The sequence below is a fragment of the Primulina tabacum genome, chromosome 14 (assembly GCF_025594145.1).
Source record: "Primulina tabacum isolate GXHZ01 chromosome 14, ASM2559414v2, whole genome shotgun sequence".
Taxonomy (NCBI): domain Eukaryota; kingdom Viridiplantae; phylum Streptophyta; class Magnoliopsida; order Lamiales; family Gesneriaceae; genus Primulina; species Primulina tabacum.
In genome coordinates, this window is record NC_134563.1 from 26,552,490 (window position 1) to 26,569,948 (window position 17,459).

Sequence of the window (17,459 nt, forward strand, 5' to 3'; positions counted from 1 at the left end):
AGAAGAGGAAGTCGCAGGAGTTCGAGACAGTGAAGTTGACCGAAGAGTGTAGCGTCATTCTCTAAAAGAAGCTACCACAAAAACTAAAAGATCCAGCGAGTTTTACTATCTATATGGACTTGAAGCTTGGGGAGATAAAACCAACCACTATAACTTTGCAACTTGCAGATAGGTCACTCACCTATTCTCGTGGAATTGTTGAAGATGTTTTGGTAAAGGTTGACAAGTTTATCTTCCCTGCTAATTTTGTAATACTTGATATGAAGGAAGATCAAGATGCTCCATTGATTTTTGGGCGACCCTTCTTAGCCACTGGAAAGGCATTGATAAATGTACAAAAAGGAGAACTCATCTTGAGAGTTGGTGGGGAAGCTGTGATTTCAACATCTATAAGGCTATTAAAGGTAACGACGAGGTGAGTACTTGTAAAAGCATTGATATAATTGACTTTTGTGTTGCTGAGATTCGTATAGGTCATACAGTAGAAGATCCATTAGAAAGATGCATTTCTAGTACTGTCGGTAGAGTTGATGATGATGATTGGGAATTGAGAGAGCAACTTTTAGCTCTTGAGGAGTTGCCAAAGGTGAAGGAAGCCGCACAGAAGAAGTTGGAAGAAGAAAAGTGTTCAGAGATAATACCTTCATCCCCTGTTTTGAAAGAATTGCCAAGCCATCTTTGCTATGCTTTCTTGGATGAGAATTTGACATATCAGGTAATTATCTCTTCCTCTCTTACTTTAGATGAAAAATAGAAATTTTTGAGAGTGTTGATGAAATTTAAAACTGGATTTGGGTGGTCGATTTGTGATATCAAGGGCATTAGTCCCAACATACACCAACAGCTACAACTGCTCTTAGTGCTGTCAAACTAGAACCAACTGGTTCAGTTGAGAAAACTGTAGATCAGTTAAGTAATGACGCGATGTCATTATTTGTGAAGAAATTTGGAAAATTAATGAGAAGAACCAAGATTCATTCCAGAGGAAATATCAGAGAAACAACTCCAAAGAAGAACCAAATTCCTGTTATAATTGTGGAAGCCAGGACACTTTATTCCTGACTGTCCTAAATCAAAAAGGGACAGTAAACATTCAACTGAAAAAGAGAAGAAATCAGTTGAATACAAAAGAAGAGACAAGAATGATAAGAGATCATTCAAGAAGAAACACAAAGTCCTGCTAGCTGAAGAGAGCAAATCAAAATGGGTAGAGATTGCTAGTGAAAAATCCGAATCAGAGAGCTCAAGCATCTCCAGTGATGATGAAGAAGATGGTAAGTGCTTAATGGCAAACGATGCAGAACTGGAGTCAACAAGTGAACATGTATTTGACTTCAGCTCTAATGACTTTACACGAGAAGAACTCATTACCATTCTGCATGACATGGTGAATGAGTATCACAAACTTGCTCGCTCATTTGAAAAAACCAAAGTTGAGCAAACTGATCCCAAGGACAATAAAATAGAAACTGATGAGTCAATTGAACTATTGAGTCTAAAAACGGAGATTGCAAAGAAAAAAGTTGATATGATCGAGAACCAATCATTGATTCATCAGTTGAGAAATGTGATTTCAAAACAAAATGACTTGATTCAGGCTTGGAATAAGTAATCACTCACTCTGACTGAAATGCAGAGTTTGCAAAATTCAATTACTGATAAAACTGGTTTAGACTTCAATAGCATTGAAGAAACCTCTGCAAGTGATACAATGCCGAATTTGAATAAGCACAAAGGAGAGTACACTAATTTTGTGAAATCAACTATGGCACATGAAATCTTTGAACCAAGTAAACCCATTGTTCAACCGATTGAACATAAGAACAAGGCTAAGCGGTTTGGAATTGGATATGGCCCTTAGAGTCCATATGATTCACGAAGCATGTTATCTAAACGATCCAACTACAAAAGTCAGCACTCTAGGATTGGTTATTATAATTACTAAAACTGTAAGTTAGTTCAACAGAGATATCAGGTGAACAAGAAGTTGAAGAAGGTTAACAATCATATTGTTTCATCCACGCATCACACACCTAACACACACAAGCTGGGAAAAATAATTTGAAACACAGCGACTGGTAAGTCAGTTAGACTGATACAAGTCTGGATTCCTAAAGAACTAATCAGTTTAGAACCCAAATAAATGTGGGTACCAAGATTATATATTGTGTGTGATTGTAGGAGACAGGTAAAACAAAATAATCAATTTGGTACTTGGATAGTGATTGCTCGCGACATATGACCAAGAATGCAAATTTGCTATCCCAACTGATCGAATACACTGATCCAAACATCAGTTTTGGAGACAACTCTAAAGGTAGAACTGTAGGTAAGAATAAGCTTATACATGGTAACTTTATTATTAAAGATGTTTTACTAGTTAAGAATTCTAAGTATAACTTGATTAACATTAGTCAGTCATGCGACAATAATTTCTCAGTTCAGTTCAACAAAGACACTTGCACAGTTTAAGACTCAACTGATGAGATCATTTTAATTGGCAATCGTTGTGGGAATACTTACAAAGTCAGTTGGACTGATCAACCTAATGCACCAGTTTAGTTTATAGCTTCAAAATCTTCTAAAAACTGGTTGTGGCATAAAAGGTTTCAACCACATAAATTTTAAGTCTATTGCTCATCTGAGTAACCATGAACTTGTAACTGTCTGCTTAAAACATATTTTTCAAGAGATAAAATTTGTTCAGCATGTCAGTTTGGGGGTAGTAAATCTTCCTTTAGATGCTTAGAATTGCTACATATGGATCTTTTTGGTCCAACACCAATCATAAGTTTAGGGAGAATGAAATACACCTTGGTAATTGTCGATGATTTTTCAATATTTAATTGGGTTATATGTCTTAAATCAAAAGACCAAACTGCTGCACAACTGGTTAAACTTTTCAAAAGATTATTAAATGAAAAATAAGTTGGTATTGAGAGAATAAGGTCTGATCGAGGGATTAATTTCATCAATAAAAATATTTCACAATTTTTAGAAAATACTGGGATCAAGCATGAGCTCTCAGCAGCAAGAATTCCTCAGCAAAATGGTGTAGCTGAGAGAAGAAATCGAACCCTTAAAAAATATGCTAGAACAATACTTGTTGATTCTGCTATTTCTCAAAGGTTTTGGGCAGAAACAGTAAACACTGCATGTTACACTCAGAACAGATCAATGATTAACAAAAATAATTTAAAAACGCCATATGAGATCTGGTATTGGCATAAAAATGTGGTATCTTACTTCAGAATATTCGGCTTCAAATGTTTTATTCAGGATAATGGCAAAATTAATTTGAATGCATTTGATGCAAAATCTTCAGAATGAATATTTTTGGGTTATTCATCAGTTAGTAAAGCTTATAGATTATTTAACAAATGCACTGTGAATGTAGAAGAGTCAATTCATGTTGTATTTGATGATCTGTACTAACTAATAAGCCAACTGATCCAGTTGAGCTAGTTGATCTCTTTATAGATATAAGTTTGGAGGATGATAGTGAATAAGAAGTTCATATCAATCGAAATCTTCTTCAAACACTTGAACCAGAGATATTAGATCAATTAGTTGAACAAGAAATTGTTCCTAATCATCAGTTGGTGGAGCAAAACGATGAAATTCAAATACCAACTGAAGCAGCAGCAACTGAAACTGAAGAAAACGTTCGGTTACCAACTGAACCAGTTGCTGAAATCGATCCAACCTATGCTGAATACAGATGGAAGAAATCACACCCACCAGAATTGGTGATAGGTAATCCATCTGATCCGGTAAGAACTCGGAATCAAATTATTAATCTATTTATTCATTCAGCCTTTGTTTCCCAACTAGAAACAAAGAAAACTGATGAAGCTCTTGCTGGCTCTAACTGGATAAATGCTATGCAAGAAGAGCTAAATCAATTTACCCATAAGAATGTCTGGAACTTAGTTCCAAGACCAATCTCTAAAACCATTATAGGTACAAAGTGAGTTTACAGAAACAAACTAAATGAAGAAGGTTCAGTTTTGCGCAACAAAGCGAGGCTTGTAGCATACGGATATAGGAAAGAAGAAGGGATAGATTACAACGAGACATATGCATCAGTTGCAAATATTCCTTGCTTATGCTTCATTCAAAAATATTTAAGTCTACCAAATGAATGTCAAGAGTGTATTTCTAAATGGTCAGTTGCAGGAAGAAGTATATGTTGAACAACCACCAGGTTTTGTTAGTCACTCTCTTCTTGATCATGTTTATCATTTGAATAAAGCTATATATGGTCTTAAACAAGCAACAAGAGCTTGGTATGAAACAATTTCAAAATTTCTAACTGATCATGATTTTACTGTTGGATCAGTTGATAAGACTCCATTCAATATTTCAAACAATGATCATATTTTACTTGTGCAAATATATGTTGATGATATTATTTTTAGGTCAACTAACCCCAAATTATGTGAGAAATTTTCCAAGTTAGTGCAGGAAAATTTTGAGATGAGTATGATGGGTGAACTGACGTTCTTTCTTGGTCTGCAAGTGAAGCAACTGGAAACTGGTACTTTTATCAGTCAGACCAAATACACGAACGAACTGCTTAAGAAATTTGTCATGGAGACATGTTCAGCTGCAAGTACTCCCACGAGCTTATCGATTAATTAGATAAAGATGTAGGGGGAATATCAGTTATATTTCAATATGCGTTTAGCAGCTTGACGACACTCAATATGCTTTTAGCAGCTTGATGGTCATTTTTCAGCTGCAAGTACTCCCATGTGCCTATTAGATATTTCAATATGCGTTTAGCACCTGAAAAATGAGATTGCTTAGGATTTGCTTGAAATCTTGCACACAAGCAAACAAAAAATACAATATCTTGACGACTAGCAGTTAGATATAACATGGGTCAGATTTTTGACCGAAGCGTTTGCCAAGAGATTACAAAAGAGAAAATTTTTTAATAAATTCATCGCATTGGAAACTATAGTCCTAAGAGTAGTCAAAGCTTCCACTATTGCTCAAGCGTTGGAGAGGAGGACATACTTCTTTGATCTGATGTGTGCCAAGAAGCTAGCGCTAGTCATCGCTCAGCTACGCAAGAACTATTATCCTACCTAGTCCAACTTCCTTCAATGACAAAACAGTTTATGACCAGTTGGACACATATATATTATCATTGCAAATGAAGATTAAAGATAGGGAAATGGGTCAACAGTTAACTATTCCAACAAATTCCCAAAGTTCATCCTTAGAAGAGCAGGATGAACAATCAACTCAACAACCAGAGCCTTCCCAAGAAGCAGTTGCTGAACTAACTGCGCAAGTAATTGTTCCTTCTTCAAAGGATGCCCAACAGTCATCTTCTGCTCTTCAAACTCCTCCCGTAGGCCTTCAACTATACACCGATGCTGAGTTATCACATGGCAAATATCATTGAAGTAATACAATCAGTTGCCGCTGATAACCAGCTGAATGTTTTAACAAGAGAATCAGTTGAAGACCCGAGCAAAACTGAACAACTAGTCTCAGAGGCTATCATAGAAGAAATTGAAGAACCACTTTAGTCGCCTGCCACGACTGAACAAGTAGTTCAAGCTAAAACTGAAGTGGCTCAGTTGCACTTGGCACTAACTAAAGAAGTGCCAATTGAAGAGCTGACTGAAGTATCAGCTGATAAACCAACTGAAGTGCCTACCAGCTCAACTGCTTTTCAGACTTCCACTCTTCCTCCAGAACTTCAACAGGAAGCAGTTGCAAAATTTTTTCCAGAAATGGTTACCGTTGTGACTGAATCAACTGATAAGGCCTTGGTAATCTTTAATGAAGAAGACAAGGAGCAAGAACCAGAATTCTCTGAAACTTTGTTTCCTCATATACCAATGGCTATTGATTCCATGACAGAAGAAATTCAGTCCAACCTTCTCCATTTGATTTCATCCATTTCTGATATCAAGTTGTACGACCTAGCGCTTGCCGCTTTACCAAAATCTATAGCTAGTGGTAATAGTGCGACTCAAATCTTTTAAACCGCACAACAGCTCAAGCACCACGGTTCGATCGCTCTACCAAGCAAGGACAATTATTGCACCCAACAATCTCCCTCCCAATAATTGCACTCCTTGCAACCAATGGAAATCGAACCCATGACCTTGGCTCTGATACCAATTGTAGGACCGAGCGCTTGCCGCTTTACCAAAAGCTATAGCTAGTGGTAATGGTGCGACTCAAATCTTTTAAACCGCACAGAAGCTCAAGCACCACGGTTCGATCGCTCTACCAAGCAAGGACAATTATTGCACCCAACACAAGTCAACCCAACTGTTGCACACATTGAAGATTTATTATATGAAGGAGAATACAATGAAAAATCTACAACATGTTACAAAGGATATCACTTCCTTATTTCTCAAACAAGATCGATTAAAGAAAGATCGAGTGACAGTTGAAACACATTTCCAGATTCAAGACATGTTCAAAAATCGCATTGAATTTTTGGAAACAGTAGTGACAAAGAAAATTGATATGATGCAAGAACAAATAATGAAAGCAATACCTAATGTCACCTCGGAAGTCCATGCGTTATCCAACAGGGTTGGTGAGTTTGACAAAAAGGGGGAAGAGGTAGAAGAACAGCAGAAGCTATCTAAAAAGAAACCTAGTCAACCAACTGATCAAGGACCAGCTGATAAAAAGGCAAAGAAATAAAGAAATCCAGATCAGTTAGAAGATAGTCTTTATATTTAGTTGAGAAAATTGGAAAATTTTTAGTCAGTAGAATATTCTTTCATTCTTTGTACGAATCTGTACATTGAAAGAGTCGTCAATAAAAGATTAATTTATCTACTAAGAGTTCAGTTTGATCAGTTTGTATATTCTAAGTTTTTTCAAACACTTAAAAGGGAGAATTTGTTGGAAACTTAATTTCAGAGTTTGACAAATTGAGCGTGTGACAAGAAGGCTGAAAGTAACTAAACTAAAAATTCGTAAACTGTTAGTTGGCTAAACTGAAGATTAGTGCATATATAATCAAAGACAATTGAACTAAGTTAACTAAACTATGTAGTCAACTGGATGATCAGTTGAAACGGATCAGTGATAGTATACTCAGTTGAGAGCAATCAGTTAATCCTATCGGCTATGTCAACTTATAAATAAGTTTTGACATGTCATCAATTAAGGAACGTATCTTTCAACCGACAATTGTACAAGAGCAGACTACAACGTATAGAGGGAACTCCGCATTTCAGAAAAGCTACAGTGTAGGATTGTCAGAAGAATGTTGACATGGCTATACAATGGATATAAAGATTCAAAATGCATTCACTGTTACCGTTGGAAGCAAAGCCTATAAATAGCCGAGAAGATCAGGTGAAGAAAGGTAATCAAGCTACGAATGTGTTCAATGTTATCAAGCATAAATCTGTGCATATTGTTTCAAGTTTAAAAGCTCTCAAAAGGATTGATGGTACTGCTAGTGGTAGTAGATCTAAATCTAAAAATGTGGGTAGAGACGAATATGAGGATGAGATGGATATGGGAGGCGACTATGAGAGCCAAAATTAGTTGGGGTAGGAATAAGGGTGATAGAGGATTTGGGAGAGAAAAAAAAAGAAGTTGTACTAGGGTAGATACTACAATGGTGGTAAGGAGGACGAGAATATGGATAGCATTAACATGAAGATCCCATCGTTCCACGGTAAATCTTACCTAGAGGATTATTTAGAATGGGAAAAAAGGTAGAGTTTGTGTTTTAATTTCACCACTACTCCAAACGAAAGAAGGTTAGATTGGCAGTGGTTGAATTTCTAGAATACGCTCTCATTTGGTGGGATCAACTAATGACCACTAGGAGGAGGTTTAATGAGAGACCCGATGAGACTTGAGATGAGATGAAAAGGGTCATTAGGAAGATGTTTATGCCCAATCACTACTATCGAGAGATGTTTAAGAGGCTACAAACTTTGAAGGAGGGCATAAAGAGTGTCGATGACTATTATAAAGAGTTGGAAGTAGTCATGATTAGGGCAAATATAGAGACGGATAGCGAGGCAACGATGGAACGTTTTATTTGTGGTGTTAACAGGGAAATCTAAGATTAAGTGGAGCTTAAGCATTAATTGGATCTAGACGAGATGGTGCAAATGGCCATCAAGGTGGAGCAACAACTTAAGAGGCGAGGATTTGGTCACACCAATCAAATTGAAAATGCATCAACATATTGGCGTTCGAACGTTGTTACATGTGAAAAAGGCACGGTGGTGGCCAAGCCCAATGCAGAGATTAAGCAATAGACGCCTAAACATGGTTTTCAAGGTAAACCTGAAACTCCTATTAATCGTTCTTGAGATATCAATTGTTTTATGTGTCAAGGAGTAGCCATATCGCTAGCCAATGTCCTAACAAGAGGGTAATGATAATGAATGCTTATGGGGATTATGAATCTCAAAGTGATAAATATGACGATAGTGACGATGATAAGATGCCTGAGTTGGAGGATCCTGATGAGAGATATGAGGCAGTTGTAGATCAGGCATTAGTGACTAGGCGTATCATGAGTACCCAAGTCGAGGAGGAGGAGACCAATCAGAGGGGAAACTTGTTCCATACTAGGTGCTTTGTAAATGAAAAGGTTTCAATTTTATTATAGACGGGGGGAGTTGTACCAATATAGCTAGTTGTGAGATGGTGGATAAGTTGAACTTACCTACTTTAAAACATCCTCAACCATATAGGCTGCAATGGTTAAACGATTATGCCGAGTTGAAAGAAAATAGGCAAGTTTTAGTTGCGTTTTCGATTGGAAAGTACGTGGATGAGGTGTTATGCGATGTTGTGCCCATGCATGCTTGTCATATCTTGTTGGGAAAGTGACACATGATGGTTTCAAGAATAGGTGCTCATTTGTCCTAAACAAAGAATCGAATGTATTACTTTCCTTTTCCCCAAAACAAATATTGCAGGACCAATTAAAGAAAATAAAAAAAGATGATGCCGAAAAAAGAGCGTTCAAAAAAGTGAGATGGCTTTAGAAAAAGAAAAAAGATATGGTCGAAAGAAAGAGTAAACAAAAGAGTGAGATGACCATAGAAAGAAAAAGAGAAGAAAATGAAGAGACGAAAGAAAAAGAAAAAGAGGCCAAAGAAATGAAAAGAAAAATAATTTGATGGCCCAAAAGAGTGAGGTCGAGAGTTGTTTGTTTTTGCATAAACCCCTTCAAGTACCTTGGTATAAAATGGTTTATCCATATTTTGATGATATAGCCGGTTCAATCCTGAGCGTTGTTAATTTTTTTTACAGGGTTTTGGAGTTGTCATGACGAGGAGGCAAATGAGTCTTGGCGAAGGGAGAACCCGATAGGCTGAGTCGCATGAATGCAAGTGCAATCACGATGAGGTAAGGTTAGTTGCCAACGCAATAAGTGTGAGGTATTATTTGCTTCCTTACCTTAAAATTTCGTTGTTTTGTTTCCAATATTTTAGAGAAAATGTTGGAAATGATGAATATAAGATAGGTGATCGTATCCTCACTTTTGTCTCTAAATTTTATGGGTGTGAGAGTTATGAGAAATTTTATGCATCAAGTTTAAAAATTGTTTCTTTTGATGTCTCCCGAGTTGCTAAATTGGTGGGAGTTGGTGGCAACAAAAATTTATATGCATTAGACTTAAATTCTTGTGATATGATAAATGATTGCATGGATAGTACTTTCTGTGTGCCCTATTTGCATGATGTATATTTTGGTGGTTTGATAATTGGCATAATGCATTATTATATGTGTTGGTTTCATATGAAGGAGCATATTGAGTGGAATTCTAAAACATGCATTGCATATAGGGAAAATGCATCTAAGCTTGATTCTTATGTGTTGCATAAAGTAGTCTTTTGTCCTAGTGAACTATGGTTGTACACGTGTATGGATTTTATTTTTGTGTTAACTAGGTCTAAGAAAGTGATGAATCTTATATTTGTGATAGTTAATGATATTTTATCATTTGGTGTCATTTGTTATTTGGTGTTTGTTGAAGTTAATGTGTTGATGGTGAAGGCAACCATTGAGTTAGGGTTCAAAGCATTTATGGAGCATGGGGCGATATCACCTACAAACATGAGCTTAAATGTAAGCATGTTGATCATATAATCCTTGATATTACTAACTTGCTTCATTTTGGTGTAGGCAGCAAAGATTTGAGGAAAAATCATTTTCAAGAAGGAGATGATGATGCGATCAGAGTAGGTCAAGCTCCAAGGGAAGCATGGGATCTTTTAAAGTTGCCGGAGGGACCAATCTCGAGGGGGCAAATTTTGAACACTTTTTCATATTATTGAAGATTGAATTACCTTGTTCTTGAGTTTTCTCTCAAACAACAAAAAGCTTCTTGCTTTGTATCAAAAATCAAACTTATCAAAGTTATGCTTTGTGATGTTTGTCAATCGTTCTTACGCGGATTGTCAAAGGTGAGTTCTTTGAAGGTTCGTTCGAGTGTTGGTTGTTTTCTTGTGATTATTTGTTGCTAAGCTTTTCGTAGTTTAGAGGTGAATATCACAAAATACTTGATTCAAAAGTTCGGGACACACAACATTAATCCTTGTTCGTTATTGAATTGAGAGTGTGATTCCAATTAATCGTGTTTGCCTTTCTTTCGTATGAGAATTCATATCAAAACGGGGCAATAGAAGCCACCATAGTCTGGAGCCCCAAAACCTGAATCGAGGCCATTTTGCAAAGAAGGAAATCACCCAAACTTTGGCAAGTGCATGTGGGGAACATATAAGTGCTTCATATGCAAGGAGGAATGACATAAAGCCATGGACTGCCCAAAGAAGAAAGGAACTATTGTTGGCAGAGCTTATGTGATTCATGCCGAGGAAGCTGAAACGGAGCCAGACACGACTCTAATTACTGTTAACCTAGTAATTTAACATTTTTATATTGCTTTTATTGCATGAAATGTTAAATTGGTTATGAGAATTGATTTGGGATAATAAAGAACCCAGAGGAAACTAGGTTGCATGTTCTATTTTTGTTTGATTTAATTGATGACATTGAGAATTATAGAAATTTTGCATAAAACATAAGTTTTAATAATGTAAAGGAATGAATTAAGTCTAAATAAGAATTTTAGGGCTTAAAAATAAAAGGACCAAAATTTGGGGTATATTTTGCACCAGGCCGAGAATTTCAGGGGTCAATTCATAATTTTAAGAAGTCCAGGGACTAAAATTGAGATGACCAAAATTCTAAGGTGAAATCTGAAATTTTTAAAAATTCAGTGACTAAATTACAATGTTTTGAAAGATCAGGGGCTGTTTTGTGAATTCTAGATAAACATGAGCTATTTCCATAATTTCTGGAATTTTAACGATTAAACAATAATTCTGAAGGGGTTAAGGCTGGAATTGATTAAATTCAAAAGTTTATTTGGGATAAAAATTCAATTTTCGATATTTTAAGGACTATTTTGAAGAATTCTGAAAATTTAAGGTTTGAAACACTATTTCAAATGTTATTTGGGTGAAAATATGTACTTTTCGAGAACTAATAGGGCTAAAAGTGATAATTTCGAGAATTTTGGGTAATTAATTATAGAAATTCTTTAAGCTTTCGACACGAATGGATTTGATGGAATTTTTGTCGTAGGAAGGATTTTTGGTGTAACTACCTATGCATTGCTAGATTCAAGAGCTACACACTCATATATATCTGAGACGTTTGTCAAACGACTAAAGATTATACCTGAGGATTTGGATTTGGGCTTTATAGTTTCCATTCCTTCTGGTGATCAGATGGTTACCACGAGCATTGTGAAGAATTTGGAGCTTCGTTTACAAAATGATGTCGTTAGGTCAGATCTTGTCGTACTCCCGGTACCTGAATTTGACATCATTCTTGGCATGAATTGGCTATCTATGAATGGAGCTTCGATAGATTTTCGGCAGAGGTCAGTATCTATTCGACCACTTAGGAAAAATTTTTGTCTTTGAGGCAACAAGGAAAAAGCAAATGCCACGCATTATCTTCTGCATCTGTGCGAGGAAACAAGCAACAAGCAAATGTCACACATTATCTTATAAGGCACCCTATTGTATAGCACCCGCCGAAATGAAAGAGCTGAAGGATCAAATTCAAGAGTTGCTAGATAAGAGTTTTATTCGCTCGAGTTGTTCTCTGTGGGGCACACCGGTACTATTGTGAAGAAGAAGGATGGTAGTATTTTACTCTGCATTGACTATAGGGAGCTGAACAGAGTCATCATCAGGAATAAGTATCACTTACTTGGAATCGAGGATTAATTTCATCAATTGCAAGGAGCTTCGATTTTCTCGAAGATATATCTTCATTCGGGATACCATCAGCTAAAGGTTAAGGAGTCTGATGTTTATACGACGACTTTTAGGACTCGATATGGACACTACGAGTTTATGGTGATGACATTCGGGTTGGCCAATGCGCCACCTATCTTCATGGATGAAACGTCAACTGCTTAGAATAATACTAGATTTTTTTTTTAAAAAAAGGCTACTACTTGAAATTTATATTTAAATACATGGATGCAATACTGCTGAAAATTCACATTTTTAAAATATCAGTAATCAACTAGCAAGTAAAATATTGCGGTAAAAAATCCAAAATAAATTGTCATCCCCAAGCTTACGTTTTAAAATAAATCAAATATGAAATATGTGTAAAGTTCCTGCCAACCATCAACATATAAAAATGATCGCGTATAAAAATTAATATCCAAATCATTCCTATCTCAAAACATGATGTGCGGAAAACAAGGTCCTCGGGTTCACGTGCGCACCATCCAACTCTGCCTACTCAGTCTTCGGCACCTCCAATCTCCTGATCAATATGCTCACATGCATCACTCACACTGTAACGTCCGAAAAACCAACCTACGTAAACAACATGCATGAAAATTATTTTAATTGCTTAATTGTTTTAATTAATTGATTTTAAATGCTAGCATGATATTTATTATGTGATTAAATGATAATATGCCATGTTTATGTGAAATTCGAGGATTTTACACGAATATTTGATAATAGGCAGGTGAAAGAAGACCGGGGATGACCAAGACAAGATTATTTATTTTTCATTAAATATTGGCAAAGCTTCCTAATATGATTAAAAATGATTTAATTTTTCTAAAAATGTTGGAGTTCGAATTATTTTACGAGTCGAGCTTGATTTTACTCGGGAAGCCGGTTTTGGGCAAACAAGGAGTTTTAAAAGATCGAAAATATTATTTTTGTGAAACTAATTTTATAAACTTTTATTATTTAATTAATTAAGTTTTATTGTGCCCAATTTAATTATTTAAAGTAGGCCCAATTACCCTTAAAATTGTAAGCCCAAAACTCAAGCCATTAGCACGTTGTTTAAATCTATAAATATGCTACCTAGGTCTCTTTAACACATTATTCCACACCACCAGTAGCCAAAATCACACCGTGCACACACCTAAAATTTTCAAAAATAAGGGGGAAAGAAAAGGCTTGTGATCTTCGTCGTCCGATTGTCCAACATCGCACTCTCGCCAACAATCGTTTATTCGAGCGTTATAAACGCAAAGGCACGTTTCCTAAACATTTTAAACATCATACAAATCATAATATGCATGATTTAATAGTTTATGTATGAAAAATATGTTTATAAGATTGGCTACTCATGTTGTCAAATGTTTTCAAGTTTCAACGATTTAATGCTTGGTTTTAAAACATTATGATTCCCAAGGAGAAACGCTGCCAATACATGATACAATATGAACATAACATGACAAAAATTAAAGTAAATAACAATCTTGAACCGTAGGACAGGTTAAGGAAGAGACCGTGGGTTTTTGTTGGGTTGCACTTGAGTCATGGGGTTGGTTAGGTTGCATGGGCACTTGGGGCTCGACCAGGTCGGGAGGATGGGTCCTAAGGGTCATGGTTAGATCCTAGGAAGAGTCCAAGCATGGCTAGGACTCGTATATCAGGGCTGGGGATGAGTCCATTAAGGTTAGGACGCTCCCCAAGCAGTTTCCTCGTTCGGCTGCTGCACAGGGGGCTGCGGCTCGGCTTGGAGCTGGGATAGGTGATCTGGACAGTGACTTAGGATGGTCCAGTGATGGTTAGCAGGGGCTGCTCTCAGGGGGTGCCTCGGTTCGGTGAGGGCTCGTGGATAACGTGAGGGAGCACCATGGGTAGCACGCACAGGCTGCTGCCTTGTTTCAGTGGCTCGCGCGCGGGTTCAGCGGCTGGGCTGGGCTTGGTTGAGTCTGGGTGTGGTATAGGGTCAGTTAGGGTCATGATGGCTCGGTGGTGGCTCGGCTGGAGGAGTCCTAGGATCACTAGGAGTCTATAGGCGCGAGTTTCAAGCCATGCGCAAAACAAGGTCTCTGTTCCAGGAGTGTTTGAGCGAGTTAGATCTAGGTTCTATGGGCTGGGCTTGGTCAGGAGGGTGCCTAGGTGGGTTGGCTCGGGTTTGGCTCGAGGTGGCTCGACCATGGCTTGAGTATTTTGGAAGATGGCTCGGTGTTGTCATATAAGGGTCAAAAACGAGATTTAAAAGAATAAAATTGGAACCATGGGTCCACGGGTGTTGTTCATGGCTCACAAGGGTAGTTTAGGTAATAAAATTGTTTTGTTTAAAATTTGGGAAGAAAATATGGATTTTTGAATTTATTCGGAATTTAAACGTTTCACGAAACGTTAATTAAAAAATTAATTGAAATGCATAGATTTAATTGGAATAATTACAAAAAAAATATATTTAAGCCCATGTCATTAAAAGTGAGAAAAATATAAAATCGAGAATTTTTACGCCTAAGGACAAAACGGTAATCTTACACTTAGGAAAATACGTTAAAGCTTAACAGCGTCCCGAAGGATCATAATGCATGTTAAATGATATTTTATGATTTAAATTGATGATTTTTATAAAAATATGATCTTTTATAATTTATGGATTTTATGATTTATGTTAAAAGTTGTTCAATTTTCACTGCTTAAAATACTATTTTTGGAAAATAATGATGAATTATACTTCGAAAAGAAAATGAAAAATATTTTGAGTGATGTGAATTAACTGTGATAAATGATATATGGTGTTGTGGAGGCCAAGGCCCCAGAGGGAACCCATATTCGGGCCAAAGCCTGAGAAGGACCCCGTTTATGGGCCAAAGCCCCAGAGGGATCCCAATGACCATATTTCCACGGTGGAGCCTAGTGCCCACCCCCATGGACCATGTGGAGCTAAGACTGCATTCAACCGAAGGATAAAAGCTAATCATTTTCAAGGATCAAACTTCACCCAAAATGATAAATGATTGAAAATTTAAAAGATTTTTAAATGATTTATTTATGCTTAAATAATTTTTAAATGATTTTACGATTTATGCTTTAATTATGCTTAAATGATTTTAAAGAGTTTATTTATGTTCAAAAGCTATTTTTAATAAAAGTATGATTTTTAATGCATGTGATTGTATATGTATTATTTGCTATCCATGTTTAGAACGTGCTGAGTCTAGACTCACTAGGTTTGTATGATGCAGGATTTGATGATATTATGGGATGCGTTGACGATTGAGTGGATCGAGTGCAGCAATACACACCCGAGGCCCATTTATTTCCGCACTAGCTTGATAGATTAAAGATTAAAAGATTATGTTAATGATTTTATTAGAGATATTTTTATGCTTTATTATATTGTTAGTCGATCTTTGTGAAGGTCGATATAGGATTTTGATTAATTAATGATTTAGGATTTATTTTATGCACTTGAGATTTAATATGTTAATTTATTATGATTGTTAGAATTGGTAAGTTATTTTATTTAGTATTTTAGAATTTATTATAAATGATTAGAAAAACAAATCGAGGTCATTTCAGTTGGTATTAATGCCAAGGTATTTTCCAAAGGGTTGTGTACTGTCATTTCGAGAAGCTCAAGAAGTCACGTATCAAATATGAGAGTTTTTACTGCTTTATATTTTATATGCTAAAATTCTTTTAAATGTTTATATGATACATGATATAAATGTTAGTTGCATGCTGCATGAAAAATGATTAAATGCATGTTGGTTACGTGGTTTGGACGATGTATACAAAGATGCCTCCTAGAAGGATATTGCGTAAGACTGATGAGGTTAGACAGGAGCAAGAGAATCCACAGCCTCCACCTGTTCAGGATACTAGTGCCCATGTACTAGCCGATATAGGCCGTTTTTTTTAGCAACACGTATGGAATGGAGCGAGGGTTAGACCAGAGGCTGCTTATGAGCGATTTAGGAGAATGAACCCAGAGGCTTTCCATGGCACTACTGATCCATTCGTTGCTGAGGGATGGATTAGATCTTTAGAGGTGATCATTCGCTACATGGATATGGCGGACGCTGACCGAGTTCGTTATACCATCTATCTGTTGAAAGACGATGCTTCCTTATGGTGGGAAAGAGCAGAGCGAGGAGTGAATATGATGACTTTGACTTGGGAGGAGTTCAAGAGGGTATTCTATGACAAGTACTTTACTGCTGATGTTCGTTCTAGGCTCAAGAGAGAGTTCATGAGTCTCCGTCAGGGGGATTGGTCTGTTGCAGACTTTGTGCAGAAGTTTGATAGGGGCTGTCACTTTGTGCCCTTGATTGCCAACAATGCTGCTGAAAAATTATGACACTTTATATATGGTTTGAGGCCGACTATCAGCCGTGATGTGATGCTCAGCGATCCTACTGATTATACTACTGCCATTGCCAAAGCTTTTAGAGCCGAGCAGTCACTCAAAGATATTGATTGGAATTACAGCGAAAGAGGAACTGGGCTCAGCAAGCTAGTCAGATAATAAGAAGCCCTATGTGGGACCACCTAAGCAACTAGAACCACCGAAACCACAAGTGCAACCACCTAGAGGGAACATTCCGAAGGCTGATGAGAGACCACTGTGCAAGGAGTGCAATCGTTCACATCGTGGCAATTGCATGTGGGACAGTTAAAAGTGCTTCAAATGCGGAGATTTGGGACACAAGGCTAAGGTTTGCCCAACGTTCAAGGAACCCACTGCTGGAAGGGTCTATGTGATGCAAGCTAAGGAAGCAGAGGCAGAGCCGACACTACACTGATTTCTAGGTAACCTAGCTGTTTAACATTTTTTTGATGCTTTTCTTGCATGAAATGTTAAATTGGGTTATGGGAATTGATTTGGATATTGAAGAACTTAGAGGAGAATAGGGTGCATGCACTACTTGAGCTGGATTTCGGAGTCGACTTTGGGAAATTTTTGGGTTAGAATTGCAATTTTCAATATTTTGAGGACCGAATTGAAGAGTAAGATTCAAGATAGAGGTCAAAGTTGAGGTGAACAAGGGAATCTAAGCTTTGCAATCATCAAATTAAAGAAAAATTCGAGGACAAAATTCTATTTAAGAGGGGGAGAATTGTAACGTTCGAAAACCAACCTACGTAAACCACATGATTGCAAATTATTTTAATTGC

General features: G+C 36.9%; 1 protein-coding gene across 1 annotated transcript; it reads left to right on the forward strand.

Annotated features, from left to right (window-relative positions):
* Nucleotides 1-16,080: 16,080 nt before the first annotated feature.
* LOC142523885 (uncharacterized) lies at nt 16,081-16,641 on the forward strand. The gene is made up of 2 exons (XM_075627617.1): nt 16,081-16,116; nt 16,204-16,641. Exons 1-2 carry the CDS (start codon nt 16,081-16,083, stop codon nt 16,639-16,641), a joined length of 474 nt encoding a protein of 157 aa, XP_075483732.1.
* Nucleotides 16,642-17,459: the final 818 nt, after the last annotated feature.